Raw genomic sequence first — 25,733 nt, forward strand, 5'->3', positions numbered from 1 at the left:
TCAAAGGAGTTACCAGCATTTGTGTAGGGAAGCCGAGCTGCAATATTTTAATCCTCAAAGCTTTTGCATTCTGCTTACACATCTCTACATTGTTAAAAGGCAAACCCAAATACCATCTATATCAAACATATCCCCTGAACTTAATTAAATGAGCCCGTGCTCCTGGCTCCCACATCCACTCTAAAACACATTTAGTCAGGTGAACCCAGGCAGCGAACCTTCCTTCCGCTGGGGTCCCCCGCTCCCCGGCGCCCCACCCCCCACCTCCAAGCACCAAGTAAATGACAAGTGCTTACCGACTTTGGACTCTTCTTGGGAACTGGTAGCCCTAGGAAAAAATGCAACAAGGAGAGGGAGGGAGGAGACATCATTAGCATATAAATGTTACCTTTTCTTAAAGAACAATCCCCAGGTGTTTCATGGCCACCTAGTCATCTGCAGAGTTCTGTCACAGTCCTCCCCAGCATCGGAGTTACCAGGCTGTTCATATCGAATCAAAGCTGAGGGAGGAGGAGAGCGAGAGGCAGGAGATCTATCTGCATTAGCTATGCTGACTTGTACTGCAGCAGCCTGGAGGCTGGGAAAAGAAATTCACAGACCTCAGTGGCCTGGGAAATTGAACACTTGGACAGAATTTCAAATGCTCTTCTGGATTAAGAGACAGACTTAACTTACAATTAAGTTCAGGATATTCCCTTTTCTTACGATCCACTTGTCAACGGAAATGGACCAATCAGGACAGAGGAAAGGGTATATATTTAGTTTTAAAGGACAGCATGGTTAAATTTATACCCCCCCTGCCTTTTTTATTCCCCTATGTATTTCAGGCAAAGAAATGCCTTCTTTAGCTTGGATGAGCTCAGCCTCAACACAAGGATGAAAGTTCTTTCACCAGCAGAGAAGGATAAAATAGGAGCACAAGCTCAAGTTGGTCTAGGATACCCTTTGGATCATCAGTACACATCTGGATATCTGTCAGTCATCTAAGCAGCCCCCTAACTTGGCTTCTGGAAAAGACTGGGGTTTGGACTGGGCTCTGGAGAGGTAAGCATGCCATTTGGAAGGAACGGGGAAAATTTCACAAAGCAGAGGGAAAAAGCTAGTAAAGGAGAAAGAGGACGCAAAGGAGACAAAGGTGGTGGCTGAACCTGGTGGGCTGCCTCAGACCCTGTCCTTAGTGGGAGGGCTGGAGCTGGAAGGAGCCAGTGATCTCATCACTTCTAGGAAAGTGAGCAGCAATAAGAAGCAGGATTATGGGGACTCTGTCACCAGGCAAGTGTGGGGAAGGGAGGTGAGAAAGGAAAACAAGCGCATTCTGGTGTTTGAAAAGTGATCATCTCCCCAACTGCCACCTCTTTTATTTTCCTTGTTTGAACAGGAGTTACAGCACAAGCTGTAGAGCCCATCTGCACCAGTGCCAAAGATACATTGGGATGTGATGATTCTGCACAGATATCTCAGCTTACCTGAGAAGTGATGCTGAGGTAGCCTGACGAATTTCAAGTCTTTGGGAAGTCACCTGTCAGATCTGAAGTCGTGCTAAGCCAGTAAAAGTAGCAGGAAGCAGTCGAGGTGGGGAGGGAGGACCCTACTTAGATGAGCAATGCTAATGTTCACACTACCAGTGAGGCCTGGCGAGAATCACTGGTCCTCAGAGAAGTCAGGGCCACTCCCTGGCAAGACTCCTCACATCACAAAAATAAGGTTACCATATGTGACAGAATAGTTCTTAGATCTCAAAATGTAACACTTCATTAAAAAAAAAAGCACAATCCCAGCACCCCTTATCCCACTCAGGGGAGCAGAAACCTGAAGTACTGACAAAATTTCTCCAGGTTTCTGATGCCAAGGGAACAGTCACTTCAGAACACATTTATGGAAACTATGACAGAGCAGAAAGAGTATTACTGTTTCAAGTGAGGCAAAGGCAGGCCTGTCACTTTGGAGTGCTTTGCAACTTAGTTTCTGCACTCATGAATGGGAAGAGCAGGTTCACTTTTTAAGATTGTTAAGATAATTAAGTAACCCAAAATCTTTGAGAGCCTCTGTCTGGGTCCTATTCCAACATCAGGTTCTTTTACCTTCCTTGGCTAACTGATGGCATCTACGAAAAACATGACTAGGATTAGCCAATTTCAATCAGTAAAAATTAATTTTGCTGAGTTAACACATAAAAAGATGTAGGGTAGGATTTACTTACAGATTTCATACTGGGCTGAACAATTTTTATATGACTTGAACTTAAAAGAATTGGGTGCTTTTCTTGGTCAATAGGCTGTCTGTAAGGAATCTTTATCAAATGATATTACTGAGTCACTCCATACACTTCGAAATTATATACTATTATACAGTTATGTTCACATTTTCTCCTAATTTTTACACATTTAATTGGAATAAAACAAGTTTCAATAAAGTTAGTTTTTATAAAACTTGATTGATCCTTATCCACTGACCCTCCACAAAACTTCTTATGGAATCTCCAGCTAGCTTTGTAAGACTCCATTCTGGGTAGTCACCAACTATCTCTTAAGATTGCCATTTGTAAGGTAATGGCATGTCGTTCTCTATCACAGAGGACAATCACGCATTCCCTATGGTATATCCACAAAGAGACTCAGCAGCACTCTGATAAATGGCAAAACTGAAAACCACCAGAGTTTCTAACAAACCTGTGGGATAATCAACCCACAAAGCACTTCACATGCTTTGAAGGAATGAGCTCTCTCTACAGGTAACGACGACGCAGAGACTGCCTCCAAAACATAACACAGAGTGTGAACAGCACGGAGAGGGGGAGGTGTTACAGGAGGGAGACAGTAAACAAAGACATACAGTTTTGCCTTCTGTGAATGTCCCCAAACTGATATCATGGACACCGTTCATCATTACTAATCTCACTGAGGTAGCAAGATAAGCAATTTTAAAATGAAAATTGGCTAATAGCCCTTCTACTATTAACAATAAAATATCAACCAACACAAAAGAATGAGGAGTAACCCAGTAATGTATATTTGTGCAAATTGCCCATATAATGTTCCAGAAGGTCCCAGCTAACTAGACACATTTTTTGTTTGTTTGTTTGTTTTTCGAGACAGAGTTTCTTTGTGTAGCCCTGGGTGTCCTGGAACTTGCTCTTTAGACCAGGTTGGCCTCAAACTCACGAGATTCGCCTACCTCTGTCTCCCTAGTGCTGGGATTAAAGGCATGGGTCACCATGTGTGGCCTCACAAATTGTATTGTTCAACAAATAAGAACACCTCTTTGCATGAAGGCCTTTCTTTTTCTCTGCTAGTGAGTTGCTGAAACCTTCATTTAAAAAACCACACCCTTTGACAGAAGCCCAAAGTAGGTTATGGCCACAAATTAATATTTAAATAGTCAAAAATCAAGGCATTCCACTTGACCGCTTTAAAAGGGGGGGTTGGGAATCAAAGATTTGTTTTAGGCACATATGGTCATTAAATCTTAAAATCTAATAAATATGAATGCTGGAACAAACTTCCTTACTACAATTTATAATTTATTTTGGCAAAAACTGTTCAGAAGGATTGAAAGCAGCTGGGAAAAGCCCTAGAACACAGTTAAAGGGTCACTCTGGGGACACATTCTCTAAGCCCTGGAAGTGACACACAGGTCTTACCCAGGAAGAGGAAACTGCAGACCACCCGTGCTGGGCAGATTCCAGGAGGCAGTGTTATTCCTTCTTCATGGCATAGCCCTGGTTTGCTTTGGCAAATTCATTCTTTGTGCACTCTGTGGCAGCAGGAGGGAAGGTTGTCTTCTATAAACCAAGCCACATATTGCTTGTGAGGCATATGGGCACAAGCAGCACCTGTCTTAATGGGCTCATATGGTCCACTCAAGGTAAGAAGGTTTCCCGAAGAGGCAGAAGAAAGCATTTATGGATGGTGCCATCTGCTCTTAGCACCCAAGCAGCAGCAAATGCTACTTCTAAGAGAATCCAGAAAAACTTTTACAGGGAGGCGTATTCTCAAGGTGTGAGCCTATGTGTGACACATGCAGTGAGAAAAGCCTGGGACCTGGATTTCTAAACTTTCCAGCAGAGAAACCAAAAGGCAAGTGATCTGCTAGTGACTGCCACACAATCATTAGCACAAATGGGAGTGTTCTTTCCCCCATTAAATACCAAGGCCATAAACTTTGTTCCCAGACTCCTCTCACATTACTAAGTAGAAGAATGATATTCTTGAGGAAATTTTATAATGGTTGGGCACAAATAACTTACAGGAAACAGTATACAAGCACTGGGAAGCAAGTAAGTCATACATAGAAGCATTTTCTTTGGCTCATGGGATTCCAGGTGCCTTTACTACCTATGTTATCTTCTGCAACAAGGAAAGCTTTATTTATGAACATACATATACACATGGATATTACAATAAACAAAAATCTGCATTGCCTTTTAGAGTAAGGCGATCACAGCACACTGGAGAACAATTGCTAGGGTTATCGTTGACTTCTGCAACTTGCAAGAGTCACTTTTTTCCCTTCAAATGGATGCAAGTACACCACTCTCCCCTTCTTGTACTAAGAGTTGAACCCAGCACCACTCTCCCCTTCTTGTACTAAGAGTTGAACCCAGCACCACTCTCCCCTTCTTGTACTAAGAGTTGAACCCAGCACCACTCTCCCCTTCTTGTACTAAGAGTTGAACCCAGCACCACTCTCCCCTTCTTGTACTAAGAGTTGAACCCAGCACCACTCTCCCCTTCTTGTACTAAGAGTTGAACCCAGCACCACTCTCCCCTTCTTGTACTAAGAGTTGAATCCAGCACCACTCTCCCCTTCTTGTACTAAGAGTTGAACCCAGCACCACTCTCCCCTTCTTGCACTAAGAGTTGAACCCAGCACCACTCTCCCCTTCTTGCACTAAGAGTTGAACCCAGCACCACTCTCCCCTTCTTGTACTAAGAGTTGAACCCAGCACCACTCTCCCCTTCTTGCACTAAGAGTTGAACCCAGCACCACTCTCCCCTTCTTGTACTAAGAGTTGAACCCAGCACCACTCTCCCCTTCTTGCACTAAGAGTTGAACCCAGTACCACTCTCCCCTTCTTGCACTAAGAGTTGAACCCAGCACCACTCTCCCCTTCTTGCACTAAGAGTTGAACCCAGGGCCCCATTTATGCCAGGTCAGTGCTATACCAGCTGTGTACATCATCAGTCCTTGTTTTTCTTCTCTTTCTGTATCTCTTATGTATCTCAGGCTGGCTTTGAACTCATGAACCTCCTGTTTCAACTTCTGAACACTAGAAATAGACAGTAAGCTACCATGTTAGGCTGACGCATAGTGTTGTCTAGACAAATGTTTGTCCTTCCCATAAGGACAGAATGAAATGTTGAAGAAATAGCAGTGCTCAGCTGAGCTACCAGGGAATCTAAGCAGAAATTTCATTTTAGCCCAGCGATGAGTGAACCTGGAGTTGCTGGGACAGAGGGCTTCTATGGCCCCAGTGCTCCAGGATTAAAGGAAATGAGGTGTCAAGCAATTCTTCTTGACTGATGGAATGAAAAAAATTGGGCAAACGGTGCTGAAAGGGTGAATTTTGAAGTCACCGTGACATACAAATAGGATCTAACAAATAATAAAAATGTACAATGTCACAGGCTGGCACTTCCTTCATGATGGCTTCCACTCGTCTTTCACTGAGTCTCCAGACATGGCCATTCTACTACAAACACTTTGGCTTTCTTTAAGCATTCCAACAAATTCTAGGTCACCATTGTGCACACCAGTGAACACACCCCCTTTTTCTTGGAACAGTCTAAAAGAAGAATCAATGATTGTGAGGGGAGAGACTGCATTGAAGGACACTAACATTTAGAAGCAAGATGCTGCTTTGTGCACACAGTTTCTGCTAGGTAACATATCAACCTGTTTATGGTGATGATCTGAGAGAGGGACCAATGACCTGCAGATGTCCAATGGGAAGGACAGACAGCTGGGAACAAGGCTCCTTCACCCAAGCAGAAATTATGAGTGGGAAAACCAGTACTTTTAAAACAAACCATGAACACCATTCCTTACCAAATAGCTTTTTGCTTTCTTTTGTTTGATAGAGACCATGTAAAGAGGGACATATGCAGATAAACTTTAGATGCCAGAGAGAGCTCGGGCTGGGAAGAACACTGGTCAGATTCATCCAAGTTTAAGTACAGTGCATAGAGGCCCTACTATGTGCCATGAGTTGAAATGATTTAGAGCAGTGAGGCTGAAGTCTTCATTTTACAGCACTCACTCTGTGGAGAAACAACCACCCAGTAGATCATTTTTGTGGGAAGTCTCTTCTTTGATGACAATGACAAAGAGGCAGGGCCTGGGACCAGATACTTTAAACTCTGCTCAACAAAAGAGTAAACTGAAGAGACAGTATTTTAGCTAAGACCTGAATCAAAAGAATGAACCTGGCAAGAGGTTATTCATCCATCCAAGATCTACTGAGTTCTGCCATATGCCTAGCAGAGCATGGCTGGGGAGACCCAGGAACATGGGGTATGACCTTTGCCCTGGAGATGTTCCCAGTCTGTTCACAAACCCAAATTAACAGAGTAATGAGCATGAGCCACCATGATAGGAGGCAACCCAGACATAACAGAACAGAAACAAGTAAATCACCATGATAGAAGGCAACCCTATGACATACAGAACAGAGACAAGAGACTGATTCCATTGGGAGTAAAATGGGGTGGGCTGGAATCGAGGGACAGTCAGAGTTTGCCCACAGGACAGGGGAAAAGCTGTGAGCAACATGTAATGACTGATGATTGACTGAATAAGGATCATGACTTTCAAGGTTGTTTCAGGCTAAATAAGTATGTCAACATAGATTCAAAGCAAAGCTCAAGCCAGGGTACATTTCCACTGATGCATCTGACAGACACAATACATCACAAAATTAAATCCATAGAACAAAATGAGAAATTATTCTACTTTAGACTGTTTGATTCTTCCCCTCTTTCCTCTAGCCAAAACCCATCATCAACTCTGCAGAGTAATTTTTCAATGCAAACACAGTGTCAGCTGCCAAGAACACATGGACCAGACCCACTAGCCCCAGAAAGATGAAGACATTCTTCCTTGGGAAGTCAACTAATGGTTGCTATGAAATAGCATCACCCTTATAATAAAGAGGGCTGGATGGACTTAGCATCTAGGAGTTTCCATGCTGTGTCACCTGGCATCTTACAAAGAAGATTAAGAATATAGTTGTACAGGTTTTATAGCTATAGAGAAGTTGGCTTCAATTACACAGTACATATAGCCTAATAAATATGTCCCTAGGAGAAATAAATGGCTTGCAAGACTGGTGATTGCTAATGGTTACAGAGCCTTTCACCTGTAAGTCAGAAGCCTTGAACTGACACAGACTTGAAGCATTAATACCATGGACTGCTGAAAGACCAAGGTAGGATGGATGAACTACATTCAAGCAATTCTTCAGAAATAAATGGTCACTTGAGAAAAAAATATCACTGAAATGGGAGGATGTTCCTACAGTTCATTCAAAAGCATATGAAGTATGGGCTGGGGTTGTAGCTTAACAGTAGAGGGCTTGCCTACTACGCAAGTGAGTTGAAAAAAAAAAAAACAAACACATATGAAGTATACCTATAACTCGAAGGGTAGACAATCTGCCTTTCCCCTTATTTCTAATACAAACATACACACATACATACATAAAACCATATATACATACACATCTTTAAAAGTGAGACCTGTGTATAAAAACAACTGGCAAGCATGGATATGCACTTCTCTTTATAGTAGCTTTCTGACAAAGTCCTAATACCCTTATTACTTTGCAGATGAGAAAACAGTCACACCAAGTGTTACACAACATGGTCAAGGGCACAGGGGCAAGTAAGCAGTTGAGGAGACCACAATGAAGGGATGAAAGCTATAGTTGTCCAAGCAGTATAAAATGAATTTACAGAGAAATTTTCATATAGCCTCATGGAAAATGTAGACTTACCATCTGCAAATAACAGATCAGTTTGTCATGGTAACTCAAACGCATGTTCATGAATTAAATTTAGGCAGATGGATCTCTTCTACAGGTAGAGAGTCTCTGTGAGGCAAATTTCTTAACACGCCTCTGAGTTATTACTCTAAGTCATAGTACCTAAATCACTGTCCACTAAAAGCTGTGCATACTGAAAATACAATTACATCTCTCTCTGACTGGGGTCAAAGAAGCAAATGTAAAGCTATACAGCTGACCCCTTAGAGTTGGAAACACAGTAGTAGAAACAGATTTATTTGGTTTGCAACTGTTCCTTGACAGTACATGATAGAAGGCTTTCTTTCTATTGGGGTGTAGGGAAAAGAAGTAATGAGTCAGAGAAGCAGGAGGAGTTGTGACACCTTGTCTTCATATAAGGAAAGAAGAACTGTCACTTTAAAAAGACTTTTCTGTCATGATACAGCACAGGGACAATCCTTCTCCAGGGAATAGCCTAGCAAGATGTGCTGTTTCAAAATGGAAACTCTATAGAAGACCCTTTGAGTTTCAAAGTTTGACTGTTAATAGTATTAGGAAGAAGGGAGGGGATTATGAAACAATAGCTCAAAATAGTGCACTGAGAGAAAAACTCAGTAAGAATTCCTCTTCCAAAAACAGGATGCTGCATGTATCCCTATTTTAAGGTCACTGGCCTCCAAGGGAAAGTCATCACTGTAATTGGTACTGAGGCACTTCTGGGTTTTGAAATCCACATCAGGACCCTTTTCTCCAGTACTGCTGACTCTGGGTCAATTCTTATCCTGATTGTTTATTTTTAGTAGTATAAGTAAGGCATGGGATGGAGAAAGCTATCTAGTAGAATAATCTGAATTTTATCTTTACAAGACACCCAAACCCAGAAGAAGGAGCAGCTTCTAGGGCATTCATTATCTCTCCCACCATGTATCCTTCTATCTAAGCATCTCCACTGTCATTGCTTTGTCTTCCTTAAATGACTACAAAGGCCTCATCACTGAACCCTTAGCCTTATTGTTCATGTCCTTTGATTTATTATATGCATGGAGACCTGGGATGGCATTGTGTAGCACAGATCCAATGACACGGTCCCTTGGCTACATGCCTCTTTGCTTCCCAGCATCAGTTCAATGACTCTCACACTCTTCTGTGTATCCCACCGAGTCCTCCTTTATCTGAGCTGCCTTTGGTCCATTTCAGTTCTGCTTGAGTCACCTTGTCCATATGTTCTAGTCCTGTTGCCATGCACTTCTGAACTCTTTGTTTCTACTCCCGGGACATTTTCACCGGCAGCTCCCCCATCTTGGAACACTAAGCTTGAAACTCGATGCATGGGCAGCGTCTCATTTTCTCAACATGAAGACCCCAGGATTGATGCAAGCCCCCAGCCAATAGGAAGTGACCCCTTTTATCATAATTGACCTACAAAGTCCAGCTTGTTTCTAGATACCACGACACTCCCTAAAATAATTTTATTTGCCCACATCTTTATTTGTTGTCCTGGCTTTCTTGCCTTTGGTCCACCTAATCTGTCTATGCTGAGCTTCAGAACCACAGCTGGACCTCAGGTCAGTAAACACCCTTCCAGCGAGTACGTGAATGTGCAGACCTTATGAAGCGAGCCTATATTTCAGGGGCTGCAGGAAAAGCTGATGAGGCAACTGGGAGGGGCAACCTGGCCTTTCATGTCATCATTTGCTGCGGTGCCTATTTAACAACTCTCGATCCTTGCTGTTTCTTGATTTACTGGTAAAGCCGCCTGGCTCGGCTCAGCTCGGAGCTGCCTCACTCTGCACAGAGCAAGGTTCTACTGTGCCACCTTGTGTCCTGACTTCCCATAACAACAACGAGCTTGCTTCTCAGAGCTCAAACCCTACAAGCTCCCAGCCCCAGGAAATGCATATGTTCTCACGAACTGTTTCCAGTTTGAGATAAGAGAGCGTCCCATCTTTGCTTACAACAGGAGCTGCAAGGCTCCAAGTGGCTCCCTGTCACTCTCACACAAGTGCTAATGGGAAGACGGCTGCATCTCTGGCGCACTCCTAACAGCCTGATGAGGGTATCACTTCCTCTTTTGTCACAATGGTTTTGTTGTTGCCTTTTTTTTCCACAGGGAGGCAAATTCCCAATGTCTTCTGTAAGGATATGGCTATTTCATTTGCCTTCATTATGGGACTGCTTAACCACAACTATGGACAACCCTCCCATCTCCCGCACCAAATCCAACTTTCAGAAGTTTCATGTAGTTCAGATAGCACAGGTTGTGGTTAATAACAGAAAGACGATCCCCAACTGGAGCCTGTGGCACTGCATTATTAAAGGAGTCTGTGAATCAGGCCAAAGAAGCCACTTACACAGGGGTCAGACTTTCCAGAGAGCAAAGGACATATCATGTGAAGCCCCATTTGTGCCTGTGGAGATATTAAATGTCTTCAAAATCCTCTTGATGAAACAGTATCTGAAGTGGTCTAAGTGAGTGTGTGAATTACTAAGGGGTTTGGGGAAGAAGGTGTTTCCTTGGCTCTGTCAATTTCTAATGAATAGAGAAACCAAACTCTAGCTTCGGGAAAGGGACTTACACCGTTCATGTTTCAACCAGTCAAGTCTCATTGTGCCAACTTTATTTACTTACAGATGAAATATAGGAGCTGGCATGAGTCCACACACTCTAACACACTCTAACACACACACACACACACACACACACACACACACACACACACACACACCCCACACTGGATTTACTTACAGGAGAAATAAAGGGGCCGGCATCAGGTCACACACACACACACACAGTCCCACCCACCCTGGGTGAGCCTCATTACAAATAACTTGTATAGGTCAAGTGTATTTAAGATGCAGGAAAGATCCAAGAACTTCGAGGCCACTGCATGGAATATTTCAGCCAGGAACACGACAGAGAATGGAGCACCATGTTTATGGCAAGGAGGAGGAAATGAAATCTGTGCTGACCCTGCGAGCATTCAGGCCACTGCTCACTGTGCAGGGTAATCACTGTGGCCCCCTTGCTTTTTCTCCTGTCTGAAGCTAGCTATTTCCTGTTGTTTTTCTTGGCAAGTCAGGCTAACAGTTAATGCAGATGGGAGATCTTAATGCTAGCAAACACTCAGAAAGGACTTTTAAGGGCTGTTATAAGGCTTCTGAGACTACTTCTTTCTTTCTACACATAAAACAAAGACAAAAACAAGAGCGCCGGCCATGGGTATTTTGGAAATCCTCAAGCACTCTGCATGTGCCCGGCTCATTCTGTTTTTCCCTTTTGCTTCTGGATTTGACAGTCCCTGGGTTTTCCGACTAACTTTAAGAGGACAGAACTACATGAAAGGGTGTTATCAACAAATGCCATAGTCAGGGTGGCATACAGAAGAGTAACAAATGGAACCGAGGCCTGGGAACTCTGGCTCTCCTTACATTAAGAGTCTCTGGAAACAGTGGTCAGAGGAGGAAGTTCCTCGGACATACCCACATGCTCTCCTGTCCCTTCTTCATCTTCTTGGGGGCCTCTACCCTGCAGCAGTGCTCTTTGGATTGTAAATTTCACAAAACAGCAGTTTTGAAAACCGGAATTGAGCAACTGAACATAAGCTGCCAATTCCTTACTGTGCAAACTGAGAACATCCTCAGAACGATTTAAAAGGAGGCCAAAGGTACTCAAAGATCTCACTGGAGACTTCACTGGGAAACGTCTCCCCATTCGGTGTTGATTTTCCTCCTTCCACCACAGCAGGAAAAACACACCATCAAAAGTACAATGGCAGCACATGTCTATGCTCTTTCTTCCTCTAACCCAAGTACCATCTACCAATACAAAAAAGCAAGGGCTAAAGTAACAGCCCTCCACTTCCACTGGTGGGCTGAGCATGTGACAAGCCTGTGTCAGTTCCATCCTGGTTACCACACAGGAGGGTGCCGTTCTACCCATATTTCAGATAACAACTAGGAAGTTCAAAAACACTGCCTAAGCCTGGCACAGGCTGAGCCTCAGCTACTGGCAACTGTCACAGGGAGCTGTCACAACTGGACAAGGCATTACTTCCATTACTGAGGAGGTACAAGAGACAAATAAGAAATAAGAGATTGAGAAATTAAGTATTTTCTTCCCAAGTTCAACAACAACAAAAGATAACAGAGAAACTGATGCCATTTGCATTTTAAAGTGTATAACACAGAAATTGCAAAAAGCAAACACAAATGGGTATGGAAGGAAACCTAAACCTGGCTCTCAGAATTTGCCTCGGTCCTTGAGGAGGCAGGCAGCCTACACATCTGCAGACACCGACTGTAACAGCTGGGGCATGGGAGATGTTACTGGTATCAAGGCCTCACTTGAAAACCAACCTTTCTCCTCCTTCAGCTTGCCAGGCTGTTAAGCAAAAATCACTTTACCAAAGCAGACTAATTCCACAAACCCGGAATTCTGCTAATTCATGGGCAGTGTTGTTATTTTTAACGCAATCATCTGTCACTTTGGTAGGTGGTATCTACTGCAAAAGTCACTAGAGAACATAATCCATTTTTAAATTTAGAAACAGCAACAAAAAATCTAAAAGAGGACAGACAGTTCTATCTCCAAATGATTTTTATTAAACTGATTTGGTGTTCATGCCAACTAGAGGAAAGTCTTTTTTTTTTTTAAATATAGATTTTACAGGGTTTATCATGCCAGGATCAATGACCAGATCAACGGACAAAGTAGAAGTCTAATTAAAAACTCAGGGTGCTGAATGAGGTCAGCAGACCACTACACAGGGGCATGAAGGCATTTCCTCCTACTGCAGGGCCTTTTCACTCTAAGGCAACTTCCTAATGGCTGCTAAGCTGTGGCTGTGAAAAACGATCCTCTGAACAATCTTTCTCTAAAAATGGAGCTCACAAAATAGTGCAGAACTGTTGATGGCTAAGGTAATGTACCAGTGAGAATTCTAGAAGGTGAAGAAGGGAAGACGTGAACAAGTACTTCCACGTCATCGTTCATGACAGATTAGCACAGTTTTGAAGTTTGCTGGATGAATTAGAGTAGTGTTTATTCTATGCGGCAAGAAAAGCAAATAAGAAAATTAAAAACACAACAATATTATAATAAGGAATCAGAAACAAACCCAGGTAACAACTAGGCACCAAAAAGGCACATTCTAAGGTGCCAATGCTATTTTTGAAGACATGATTCTACTAAGAAATCTAAAGACTTATGTTCACAGATGGGGACTGTGATTAATATCTGAGCATGATTATAAACAAATACAGAGCAACACACAAGTTGGAGACCACGCTTACACCTGTCAGTGACAATGGGAAGACTCAGGAAGCATTCCAGCAAGTTCTTTTCTTTTTTTTATTACCTCTGTTCTTTTTTCCCCTTTTACTGAAAATAGTTTTTTTCTCATATAATATATCCTGATTATGCTCCTCCCACCCCCTGCTACACCTCCTCGTTCCTCCCATCCGCTCTGGATGCAGACCCCTTTCTGTCTCTCAGTAGGGAAAAAGAACAGGCTTCTAAGGGATAATAAAATATAATATAATAAGATAAAACAACAACAACAACAAAAACTCCAGCATACCAGAATTGGACAAAATAAACAGAAGGAAAAGAACCAAGGAAAAAGCATGAGAAACAGAGACTTACTCCTTTGCACACTTAGGAATCCCATAAAAACACTAAACTGGAAGCCATAGTATATGCAAAGAGGACCTGGTGCCAACCCATGTAGGCCCTCGTTGCAGCAAATTCTTAATGTAATATGCTGCTAGCTAATGTGAGGTTTACCTCGATGGAATAAAGGAAAAGAGTATTTCACAGAGCAAACTGTCTCATACATCTTTCTGAATGTTCAAAATCAGGAACAGGAAGTTACTCCTTCCTTTAATGAGGAGGAAGAAGCTATTATGGCATTCCTTTTCTTCTATACTATACACTTTTAATATAGGACATAACATCCAAAGTTGCTGATAAAAGTTAATCTTCACATAGAACTGAATAAAGGAGAAAAAACTGAGAGAAAAAGTTCACAGGTATTGGGTTTTTGTTAAAACAACCTATATTAATAAAAACACAGGAAATAATACTTGTTAGGATTCTGAGATAGTGACAATGCACTAAGGAATTCCTAGGAAATGGACAACAGCAGGTCTCTATGCATCCATGTACGACATCCATTCACTGCCCCTCCCTATCAATGTCTTCATGCAGTCTTTGGGTTGCTCGTGGACCACAGACCAGTCATGGAGAAGAGTGAAACCAGACAGAAGAGGAGATGATATGACAGGCCCATGGCATACTGGAACTGATGCAGTTAGGCTAACTGTATCCAAATTTAAAGTAATTCTTCAAGAGACTGCTACAGAATAGATGAGTGCGTCCCATCAAATACTGCCCATGGACCACCTGCTCCAAGCTCCAACTCCTTCCTAGACTTCAAAGCTCCACTTCACCAGTTCTCACAGGTGACAATTTGTCGCCTAAGGGACATCTGACAATCTTGTCAGGCAGTTGCACCCCTGACCTCTAACCAGGACACTTTTAACCACCCACAATGTGGGTGTGGACTTTTAGGAAAGAATTACTTGGCTCATGTGTCACAGTGCAGCATCAGGGACTCTGCATTTGCTCACTGTCACCCATATAGGCTCCCTAATCATCTCCTCTCTGAACCATCCACCCACCCCAAGAGTTTCACTGTGTAGCACTGGCTATCCTGGAACTTGATCTGTAGGCCAGACTGGCCTCAAACTCACAGAAATCCACCTTCCTCTGCCTCCCAAGTGCTGAGGCTAAAGGTGTGTGCCACCACACCTGGCTTTCTGACTCACATTTCAGCCAAAACTACCCCACACAGAGAAAACACACGCCGCTCTGGGGAAATTCACCTGCTGCTCTTGATTCCTTTAATTGGATTAGGCATACTATGCTTTCACTCTTCAAATTCCAGAATTAAACACAACATCTTCAGTCTTCGATGGGACCAGGAAGGGGTTACATGTTAGGAGGTTTATAATAAATATTATTACTAGGACAATTACCAAAGTAAGTAGAAACTAGAGTTTGAGGAGAGCCTAGTCAGTACTGCACCTGCCTTGCAACCATAAGGACCAGGGTTTGATCTTAAGCATTCCTCTAAAAACCCAGACAGGGTAGCATATGCTTGTAAACCCAGTGTTGGGGAGGCAGAGAGAGGTGGGTTTCTGGGGCTTAGTGGCAGGCCACCCAATCCTAATCAGAAAGTTCCAGTTCCCAGTGAGAGATGTTGTTTCAAGGTGGATGTCTCCTGAGGATCGATACCAAGGAAGAACTCTGGCCTAAATATACACATGTGACACGCTCCCCTCCCCCCGCTCAGAAATAAAATCAGCTGTATATAACCTCAATTGGTTGTATTAAGTGCAAACCCCAAATGTGCATATGAAATCCTTTCAGGAGAAAAAAATCATGGTCAAATCTAGTCTATGTTTCTCCACAGTTTACACAGGTCACCCTACAGGCCAGCCTTCCTCCTGTGCCGGTCCCACTTGCCCCTCCTCAGACAGTATGTCTGCAAGCAGCAAGCACAGGCTTCTTTCAGTTCTCCAAGAACCAGGAGCCCCATCTTCCAAGTTGTCCCCATGAGCATTTAAGGCACTCCCACCTCCTACAAACAGAAGTGCCTTCCTGTGATTCCTCACGCTCAGCTTGTCTTTCTTCTGTTCTACTTTATGACAGTTTGGCCCAGTCTCTACCTCCCTCGCTCCTCGCCACTCACTTCAGGCTGACTGCCTTCTGAGAACTTCACAGCTTTGTGTAGAAGGCTTCCCATGTGCTCAGGGGCTCTGCACGCCACAGGCAGCACTGTACCTTCATGTATGTCTCTACTTCCTGATGCCACTACTGCTGCTGGGACCCCGTGGACATGTCTCCATTCTGGATTCTGAAATACCCAGTTTTAATTTTCCCATTCTTTTCCCTTTGCACACCGATTCTGTTCTTGCTGGCACCTTCCTTTGCTCAGCCAGACCTTGAAGGGTAACAGGCTCCCAGGCTTCTATTTTGACCCCTTCTTTATTATTTTAATCTTTTCCTAAATAACCTCAGTCAGACCCAGGGTACAAAGACTGTCTTCATGTATATGAAAAGTTGTGTGTCTGATCCATAATGAGAAACACATTTATATAACACAGTCATCCACATATACATTTGCATGTATATACGGGTGTGTTCAAACATGTACATAATGTTCTGTGAAAAAGTACCTAACTTTCCATATACTCTGATAAGTTTATATTCTCTTTCACTTAAAATAAAAATTGTCAGGGCTGGAGAAATGGTTCAGTGGTTAAGAGCACTGGCTGTTCTTCTAGAGGACCTGAGTTCAATTCCCAGCACCCACATGGCAGTTCACTGCTGTCTGTAACTTCCAGCAGATCTGGCATCCACACACAGACATATATGCAGGCAAAACATCAATGCACATAAAAATAAAAATAAATTTAAAAAATTGTCATAGCCAATATATTGATTTCATGTCTAGTATAGTAATAGTTCATACCTAACCATCTGTAGAATATTCATTGATTTAATAATGGCCCATACATTTATATTTCTTCTGCCCATATTCCAGACAAGAGCAGGCATTCCTGCTGTACTTGGACACTGATGGGACATTTCACAATGAACAAGTCTAAAAAGGAACTCTTGACTCCACAGCATGACTCTGCCCACTCTTCTTCTAGTATCCAAATCTAGGCAAGTACTAGACACAGATGGGAAATTCAGGAATCATTTTTGGCTTTTCTATTCCCCTTCCTTTTCCCAAGACACGGTTTCTCTGTGTCAGTATAGCTGTCCTGAAACCCACTTTGTAGACCAGGCTGGCCTTGAACTCACAGAGATTTGCCTGCCTCTGCCCAAGTGCGTGTGCCACTACTGCCTCTTTTCCCTCTTTTAACTGGGATCAGTGAAACTGGAGCATGTAAATATTCTACGGAGATTTGACTGTCAACTTGGCACAGCCTGAAGTCATCCAAGAAGGGAGTCTCAATTGAGGGAACACTCAGATCAGACTGACCTGTGGGTATACCTATGGGTGACCATCTTGATTGTTAACTGATGGAGGAGGGCCTGTACCACTGTTGGCAGCCCCATTCCTGGAGTGAGGCAGTCCCGGCTGCACAGGAAGCTAGGTAAGCATGGGTTTGCCACAAGCAGCATTCTTTCATGGTTTCTGCAGTACTTCCTGCCTGCAAGGAGTTCCTTGCTTATGAGTGGTACATATGTGGCATACTAAGCAGGCCTACCTTCAAGTTCCCACTTGAGTTCCTGTTCTGGCTTCCCTCAATGATGGGACTGCGACCTGAAAGGCCAAACAAATCCTTTCCTCCCTTAAGTTGCTTTCGGTCATGGAATTTGTTACAACAGATTGAAACTAGAACAGTAGGGCACATCATGCGTTTTTTAGAACATAAACGAGCCACACATTTGCATGCTACCTGGTACAGGGCAGATGAGTGGTGAAAATACAGAGGCCATAAGGCCCACAAAGTCTAAAATAGTTACTAGCTTGCTTTTTACACAAATTTGTCAATCTCAACCTACCGTGTCATGCCATACTCCTTAACAGCCCATGACTCATCTCCCTTGGTCTTAACTGTTGTCACTTTGCGCTGCCAACCCTATCTGCTCCTATCTCTCCTATTCCTCTAATGCACTCTTTTGCCAGAGGGACTGTCTGCCAATGATAGCATAAGCGTTTCTTTCCACTGGGCAAAACTGGACATCGCTGTGAACAGACATTCCAAGTCCCAGCCCTGACCTTGACTGTGACTCTCAGTGCTTGTTGTCCCCAGCCACACTGCCCTCCTTTCCATTTCTTCCTTCCTTCCGGTGGTTCTTGGGTTTTGTCAGCTAACATAGAGGAGTCATCCTTCCCGACTCCCCCCACAATGCCCATCCCATGCTTTGACCTCTTCCCAGCGCTCTCCGCCGCCTGACACCTTCCTGTTCATCTGAGGGTTTTTGCCCCTTTGCACCTTTCCCAGAACAAAAACTTCACAAAATCAAGTCTTTTTCTGTTTTCTTTGCAAATGATTCTGTTCCGCTCCCTGTGTCTATGCAATGCCAGGCACATAATGTGAATAAATTTGTCCCCTCCCCAAAGAGACAACAAATCATTGTCTTTACCATTCACAGGCAGTTTTGTGAGTAGCAGCACAGAATAGTAATTTTACTGCTGTCAGCCTAACCAATGAAATGCTACCATTCTTCCAGAAAGGCCAGGGGATGCCACTACTTTTCAATGAGAATAATAAATCTCATACACATTTATAATAAATAATGTGCATACGTTTGGGATATTATATTTACCTTCAAGGGTTATGAGGCACTTGCTTATAGGAAAAAAACGATTTGTTCAAGGCATGTCAACGACTCAGCGTTATGAATATAAAGGAACAGGGCTGAGGAGATAGCTCAGTTGGAAAGGCCAAGCATGAGACCTGAGTTCAGTTCCCACAAGTCATGTGAAAAAGCCAGTCATGGTAACACACACTTATAATCCCAGTTCTGGGTAAGTGAAGACAGAAGACCCCCAGGCTCATTGGCTAACTGGCCAAACCTACTCAGGTGAACTCTAGGCCCACGGGAGACCAAGAACAAAGCTGAACAGTTCCTAAGGAATAACGCCCAAGGTTGACTTGGGCCTGGACTGAACATGTGCACAGGCATATATACATATGCAAAAATAGCCAGACATATCATGCAATATAATAAATATTTAAAAAATAATATAAAGGAATAAACTCTAATTGTCCAATTACATCTGACACTGCCTATAAATGTTTCAGCAAATAAGCAATATGCTTAGATTTAAAAATTAAGACAAAATATAATTAAAGAAGACAGAATTCCTCAAGACATGAAAACAAGGAGCAATTCTTATGCATTATATAATGAAGCACAACCAAAATAGAAACATTTTTGTATTTATCTCCTATCTTGGTGTAAGTCATCTCAAATGCAAATGTGACCTAACATTTTATGAAGAATTCCAAAATAAAATCCTTGATGACTTTAAGCCATGGCAATAAACCAAAATAACAACTTCAAACTGCATTACTAATAAAGGCCAGAAGGCTCCTTAATAGCAAACGTGAAAGCTATCCTGCTTAGCACCACGGAAGTGCAAGAAGTTTGCTAATTTTACCTTGAACAACTTCTCACAGCCTTGAAGGAATCAGGCTCCAACAAGTCCCCAACTTTCCAGTAGTGCTGCCAAACCCAAACCCCCTCAGTAGGCTGTAACGTCAGTCGGAGATACCATGCTCATCAATACATCAGAGAAGATGTCAACAGCTTCCCCTTTCAATGGAGTTCTAACAAACTGTACACTGTTTATAGCTTAGGTAGCATATCACGTAGATTTTATATGCAAGAATTTTAGCTGTTATTTATTTTAAACGTAAATCTCACTTTGTAGACCAGACTGGACTGGAACTCAGAGAGAAACCTGCCTACCTCTGTTTCCTAACTGCTGGAATTAAAGGTAGGTGCCACCAATGCCTGTAATGTTTTAAGTAAAAAAGAAAATTGTTTTATGTGCATGTGTGTTTGAGTACATGTATGTGCACACATGCATGCAGTAGCCAGTGCAGGCAAGGGCAATGCGTCACATGGAACTGGAGTTACAGATGGTTTTGAGCCACTATGTGGGTGCTGCAAATTGAACCTAGGTCTTCTGCAAGAGCAGAAATTGCTCTTAGCCAGTGAGCTAGCATTCCAGTTTGTTCTTAATTTTAACCTTTATTTGTGTGTGTATATGGACATATGTGGACATGAGCATGCATGTGTGCTCCAGTATGTGTGAGTATGTAGGTCAGAGGACAAGTGGCAGGAGTCAGCTCTCTCATTTCATTATGTGGGACCCAGGGACTGTACTCAGGTTGGCAGCAAACGCCTTTATCTGCTGAGCCATCTTTCAGTCTAGTTGGGTATAGTTTAAATTTTGTCAATAAATCCCTGACATGGTTAGTTTTTACAATCAACTTGGATTAGCCACGAGTCACCTGAGAAGAGGGAGTTTTGATTGAGGAATAGCCTAGATCAGATTGGCTGGTAGCCATGTGTATGAGAAGAATTTTCTTATTATTGACTGATGTGAGAGGGCACAGCCTACTGTGAGCAATGGCCATCCCAGGGCAGGTGGTCCTGGGCTGTATATGAAAGCTGGTTGAGGGGCTAGAGAGATGACTCAGCAGTCAAGAATCAAGCCAGTGAATCCTATAGTCAGTCACTGCAGAAGTGTTCCTTGGGTATAGAGTTTATTTTATCCCAGAAGTGAGGTGTTGAATACCCTTTATTTTATCATTTCTCTTAACTGTATACCTTGGAACAGAAGGAAAAATCTGAGTGAAGATGACTTCGTAGTTAGTGGAGTTCTTTTTATTGTGTAAGGCAGTAATACCAATATATCCAATTGAGTCTTTGGCATCTTGGCTTACAGACGCACTTGATTACAATTCTCTGTCCTTGTGGCAGTCCTGAGAGCACTCAGGCTGTGCAAACAAATAGAAATGGGTTCAGATCCAGATGTTACCACTGGTCTTCTGCACGGTGTTTGGTGTTGGTCCTTTCCTTTAGCTGTCCCTTCAGTAATCACCTCTCAGGAAGTTCGGCTAAGGAGCGCTGTTCAGGAAACACAGCCTGGTGTATCTCATTTGCTCATTCAATACATGTGATTGTTTTTGTGGCTTCCCCCCCCACTTAGTGAACCAGAGTTGGGATTTAATAAAGGTAGTTACATATAGGTTTAATCATGAGAATTAAGAGAAAGAGATGCTCAGAAGAAAGGAAGGCACATCTGTGAGTGTGGGTGTAGGCTTCTCAAAGAAGAGCTGTAGAAACTATGACATACCCAAGCACAAGCACAGGTTCCTTAAGGAAGAGTCATTAATCCATGTGACTTTTCTGAATAACTCTCATACCCTGGGCTCTAATTCAGATAATAGAATAGAGTAGTGACTAAGTTCTGGCTTTCATGGAGACCCTAAGTAAGTACAAGGAGCCTGTCCCTTACCTGAGGTGATACTTTCTGAGGGTTGTGTCACTCAAAGTCTGAAAATAATAACTTGAAATTTATAGAAATAAACAAGTCATAGGTATTGAATTGTATGCTGACAAGAGAGGCATGTATATTGTTCTAATTATTCATTATTATTGGCTATTATTGGTTTCTTTTGTGTTTAACAAAGTAATCTTTAATATATATAATAATATACATATTCCATGCTTCAAGGCATCCACTGAAGTATACGCTTGGAGTGTATACCCTAAGGATAAAGGAGAAGACACTGTCTAAACACTAGGAATTAAAAACCTCTAAACCCCAGAGAACAGGGAGGGACAGTGAGTTATGCTATTTCACTTTATATGATAGTATCCCAGAGCAGAGGCCAGAGGATGTGAGGAATAGAGTCCTGAGGTTCTGTAGGAGAAGAAAGAGCTGAGAAGGAATATCACATGACAGGGCTTGACATGAGGCTGGAGTTTATACTGAATGATGGGAAGCCATTTGGATGTGAAAAGGGCCTTGACTTAACTTTAATCCACTCTAGACAGAGTAGGTGCAGGAGCACTGAGTCCTCTTCTGAGGCCAGTACAAAGCCAAGTGCCATAAGGGTGCCAGGCAGAGGCCAGAGAGGGATGAGATGATATCAGGTGATATCCTGAACCTGGCTATCTAAGAAGGGAAAGGGGCAGCATTTGAGAGACATGTAGTACTCAACTCTATTAGGATATCACTCTATAAGCAATCTGAATTTCCCTTCCCAGGGACTTCCAGCTCAGTGTGAGACATTCTGGCAGTCAAACACTTAAGTGGTGCAATTTGCAATTCATTCTTCAGTCCAAGACCAGAGGGCAAAGAGAGGCGCCTGATCACCCAGTTTAACTATCAGGCAGACAGCACACTGTGGTCCTAATTATGATGGTTTTGTATCATTTCAGAAGAAACACACACAGAGAGACACATAGACTCCCCCCCCCCCCACACACACAGAGGCACATACTTACATTCTCTCTCTCTCTCTGTCTCTGTCTCTCTCTCTCACATACACACATACATAGAAGCACACATACACAGGCACATATACACACATAAACATACACATAGATACACATATATGAGCATACTTGTACACATACACACACAGGCACACACAAAGGCACATACTTACACACACTCAGACTCTGACACTAATACTGTGGCTTAGATGATTGAACTTGAGATTACCACTTTGCCTGTTTGGATGATTTAATGAAATAAATATTATCAGTGACTTTGATGAGAATTAAGTTGGTATCAATTTGCTTGTGGACTTCAGAATTATTCATCTTTCTACATATAAAATAATTTCTCAACAACTATGCTAGTGGGATAGTTTCTATACATAGAAACAGTTCTGCTACCAGAGTGGTTTCTTCTACTTTCTTTCTTTTTTTTTTATGCCAAAAGGCTTTTCAGCATAATGTTTAAGCACAATCTCTGGAGCCCAGATTTTTGGTTCAAATCGTAGCCAGGTATACAATTTGGTGAAAACACGACACTCTTGAGATCTCAACTTCTCCTAAAACAGAATTAACATTGCACCATTTTCAGAGGGTTCCAGGGATTCCATGTCAAGTGTATGCAGAACGTTAAGGATGGTGCCTGACACAGTGTCAGTTTATTCCTGAGTTACATAAAGCTGCATGCGTCCCCAACAGAACCAGGAATCCCTGCTTTGCTCTGTACTACTCAAATTCAGCTGCCGTTCTCTCTTACCCCTACCCCAATCCTCCACATTTCCTTTCCTATTGCAGGAGTCAGTAAATAGGCACCTTCATTTTACAGAGGATCACACTTAAGAGGAACTCTGTACTTAAACACTAATTCCAGTTTGGCTGCAAAACTGAGGTGCCACTAGGTTTAATGCATGTCTGTGTTTGAATGTGTATGGCTGTACCATGGTAACATGTCTGACCCAGCTATATGGGTATATTTTTCTGTGACCTGTAGATGAGGCAGTTTACTGTAAAGCACCTGTGGTATAAGAAAAAAGACATAGATTCCCACCTTCTGGGAATCCTAAAATTTCAGTACTTAAGAATTGGATCCTAAAAGATACCTTAGTGGCTAGACAAAAAACCTCTGTATATGATATGGTTCAAATATACTGTGGAGCAGACATCCCTTCCATTATTGTTGTCATTACTAGAAGCTAGTCATGACCTTCACCCAAGATTAAGGACTTCAGAGTCTGAAGCAGAAGAGTGCAGAAGGTGGAAGTTGAAATGTCTCTTAGGAAAGATGGGAACATCTGCTTACAGAAGCTTAAGTGGGAAAGATATGGCTTAGCAGGAGAGAACATACCCAACCAAGAAAGAGACCTTGGCTTGATCCTAATCACCGACAAACTGAGAAAAATCTATTAGAAAAATATTCAAAACTTAAACTCAATTTAGCTTTATGAACTTAACTCCCCCCCCACACACAAAGTATATGAGAAGGAGTTAAAGCTAAAAGGGCTTACAGGGTAGGAGCCTGGTTTCATTTACAACACTGGCTACTTACCTAACAACGAACAATGGAGCTTCTAAAACAAAACACAGAGAGATAGAATGATATTAAGACTATGAGTTCTGGCTAGAGATCATCTTTGCTTTGCTTTTCCTTTTTTCTTTTCTTGGTTGTTAATAAAAAAAACAGCCCAACCAACTTTAGCAATTACTTCTGCTAACTGGCAATATTAGTAAAACACCATGGATGGACCACCAGCAGCTACCTCTTAGTTATCTACATCATATAGTCAAGGCAAGAATCACTCTCTTTTGTTACATTCTGAGCTAAGCTAAGAAGAGGCGAGAGACTTGCCTAAAAGCTCACACAGTGATGGCAGGAGCCAGGTTCAATTCAAATGTTCTCCCTCTGGTTCCAACTCAACTGTCTTTTCTGCACAACAGTGGAATCATTCTTTTCATGAAATGGAAGCCCAAAGATCCTCTAGTTAAAAATGTTCTTTTTCTTTTTTGGATGAGGAAATGAATAGCATGGCAAGAGGTAAAAGCATAAGGACACAGTTTAACCCAGAGGCCTGCTCGGTCCTGACAGACCCAGTTCAGCTCTCGTTCTAATAGATGCTTTCCCTCCAAAGCACAGCATACATTCTCCACATTCACAAAACACTGTCACAAAACAAACTTCCTCAAGTCAACACAAAATCATTTCCGAAAGTGAAGCACAGCGGTGTGCATTAGCTAAGCAAGCAAAGTTTTGTACACCATGGGGCATAGGTGCTATGCAGAATACATATGAAGTGCTCCCATTAAACATGGGAAAACCTGTATAGGACAAGTTCTTTAGTACATGTCAAACACTATTAGTTAACCACTGGCTAGCATGACTTTCCAAACTCAAGAAAGCCTGTAGATTCACACTGGCACTGGGAAGCAGACTGCTGACTGCAAATGCTGATACCATTTTAAATCGTGCCAAAGAAAGCAGTCTCATGTTTGGATGGCAGAGGGAGGAGGGAGGAAGGATGTGCCTGAGAGGACAGCACACGAAGGAGGGTTGTGCCTTACAGACAAATCCCAGAGCAGGAGCAACAGCAGGAAGGGGGTCTAGTTGAGTGACTAGGGACAACCTGTGACAGCCCCAGTTAGTCAGCCTGGGGGGAACAACCTTAGCAAATCTAAGCCAGACCCCAGAAACTGACCCAGAAATTAACAAATGCTATTTCACCCTCTGCCTTATTTCCCTACGGATGGAAAGGAGGTAACAGACATAAAAATACTAAAAATAAAAAGTAAACTGAACCAAATCGACAAGGACAACCATAAGAATGAACATGGGACTTAGGAATGAAAACAGATGCTACAAACATCCAAACCTATTTTAGAAGGTATATGAAACTCCAACCTTCCACCATGGATGTCTGAGCATCATGGATGATGTGGATTTAATGAGAAAATCAATCTGTCTACCAGAAACTATGACAGAAATGAGATTCACGAGCAGTCAGTGAACTGACCGCTCACTTCCTCATCTCAGCCAGCTGCTGTCCTGTTTCTTCATCAAGCATTCTCCTTACACCCCCACCACACAGAGGGATGAATAAATGTCAGCCTCGATGCAAACAACTAATGTGTGGCACAACCAAATATATTTTTATGCTTTTGAGAAAGATTAATAGTAGCTGGTAATGGCCTGCCAACTGCAGATGTACAAACTTCCTATCCTACACATAAATCAAACACAGGGTATATGGTGTACTTTACAGACTGTCGCTGTTACAGTGATTTTAAATTACTCAGGTTGCAGAGTAAACCATGTAGATGTTGACTAATGAGGCAATATATTCAGGATCTTCCCATATGAATGTCATAAAATGTAATAGCATCAACAGAAAGACAGTCTCAGGAATTAAGAAAAGATATACTCAGTTAACATGAAGGGGTATATATATTTCTATCATCAACTCTTGGCTATTTTAGGCAAATGCATTATGAATTGAGTTAGTAGATGATCGCAAAACTAATTTTTGGTACCCTTAAAAGTGAATCTAATAATAGAAAAGCCCAGTACACAACACACTCAACAGAAAGAAGGATTAAAATAGCTAGAGAGGAGACTGGCTGTAAAATCCATAGGACTTGGATCAGAGAGATGCCTGCTTGACCAGCCAGACAAGTATGCAAAATCAGTGTTGT

At 42.4% G+C, this 25,733-nt stretch overlaps 1 protein-coding gene across 19 annotated transcripts in view; it reads right to left on the minus strand.

Moving 5' to 3' along the window:
• Magi1 (membrane associated guanylate kinase, WW and PDZ domain containing 1) overlaps window positions 1–25,733 on the minus strand; it is a 612,472-nt gene that overhangs the window by 42,223 nt on the left and 544,516 nt on the right. For all 19 annotated transcript variants that reach the window (XM_040737556.1, XM_040737555.1, XM_040737552.1 and 16 more), the window contains one exon: window positions 297–328. In XM_040737556.1, the coding sequence (XP_040593490.1) occupies window positions 297–328 (32 nt within the window). The remainder of the gene's footprint in view (window positions 1–296; window positions 329–25,733) is intronic.

This window comes from Mesocricetus auratus, unplaced genomic scaffold, assembly GCF_017639785.1.
Source record: "Mesocricetus auratus isolate SY011 unplaced genomic scaffold, BCM_Maur_2.0 Super-Scaffold_100676, whole genome shotgun sequence".
In the NCBI taxonomy this organism is placed as follows: domain Eukaryota; kingdom Metazoa; phylum Chordata; class Mammalia; order Rodentia; family Cricetidae; genus Mesocricetus; species Mesocricetus auratus.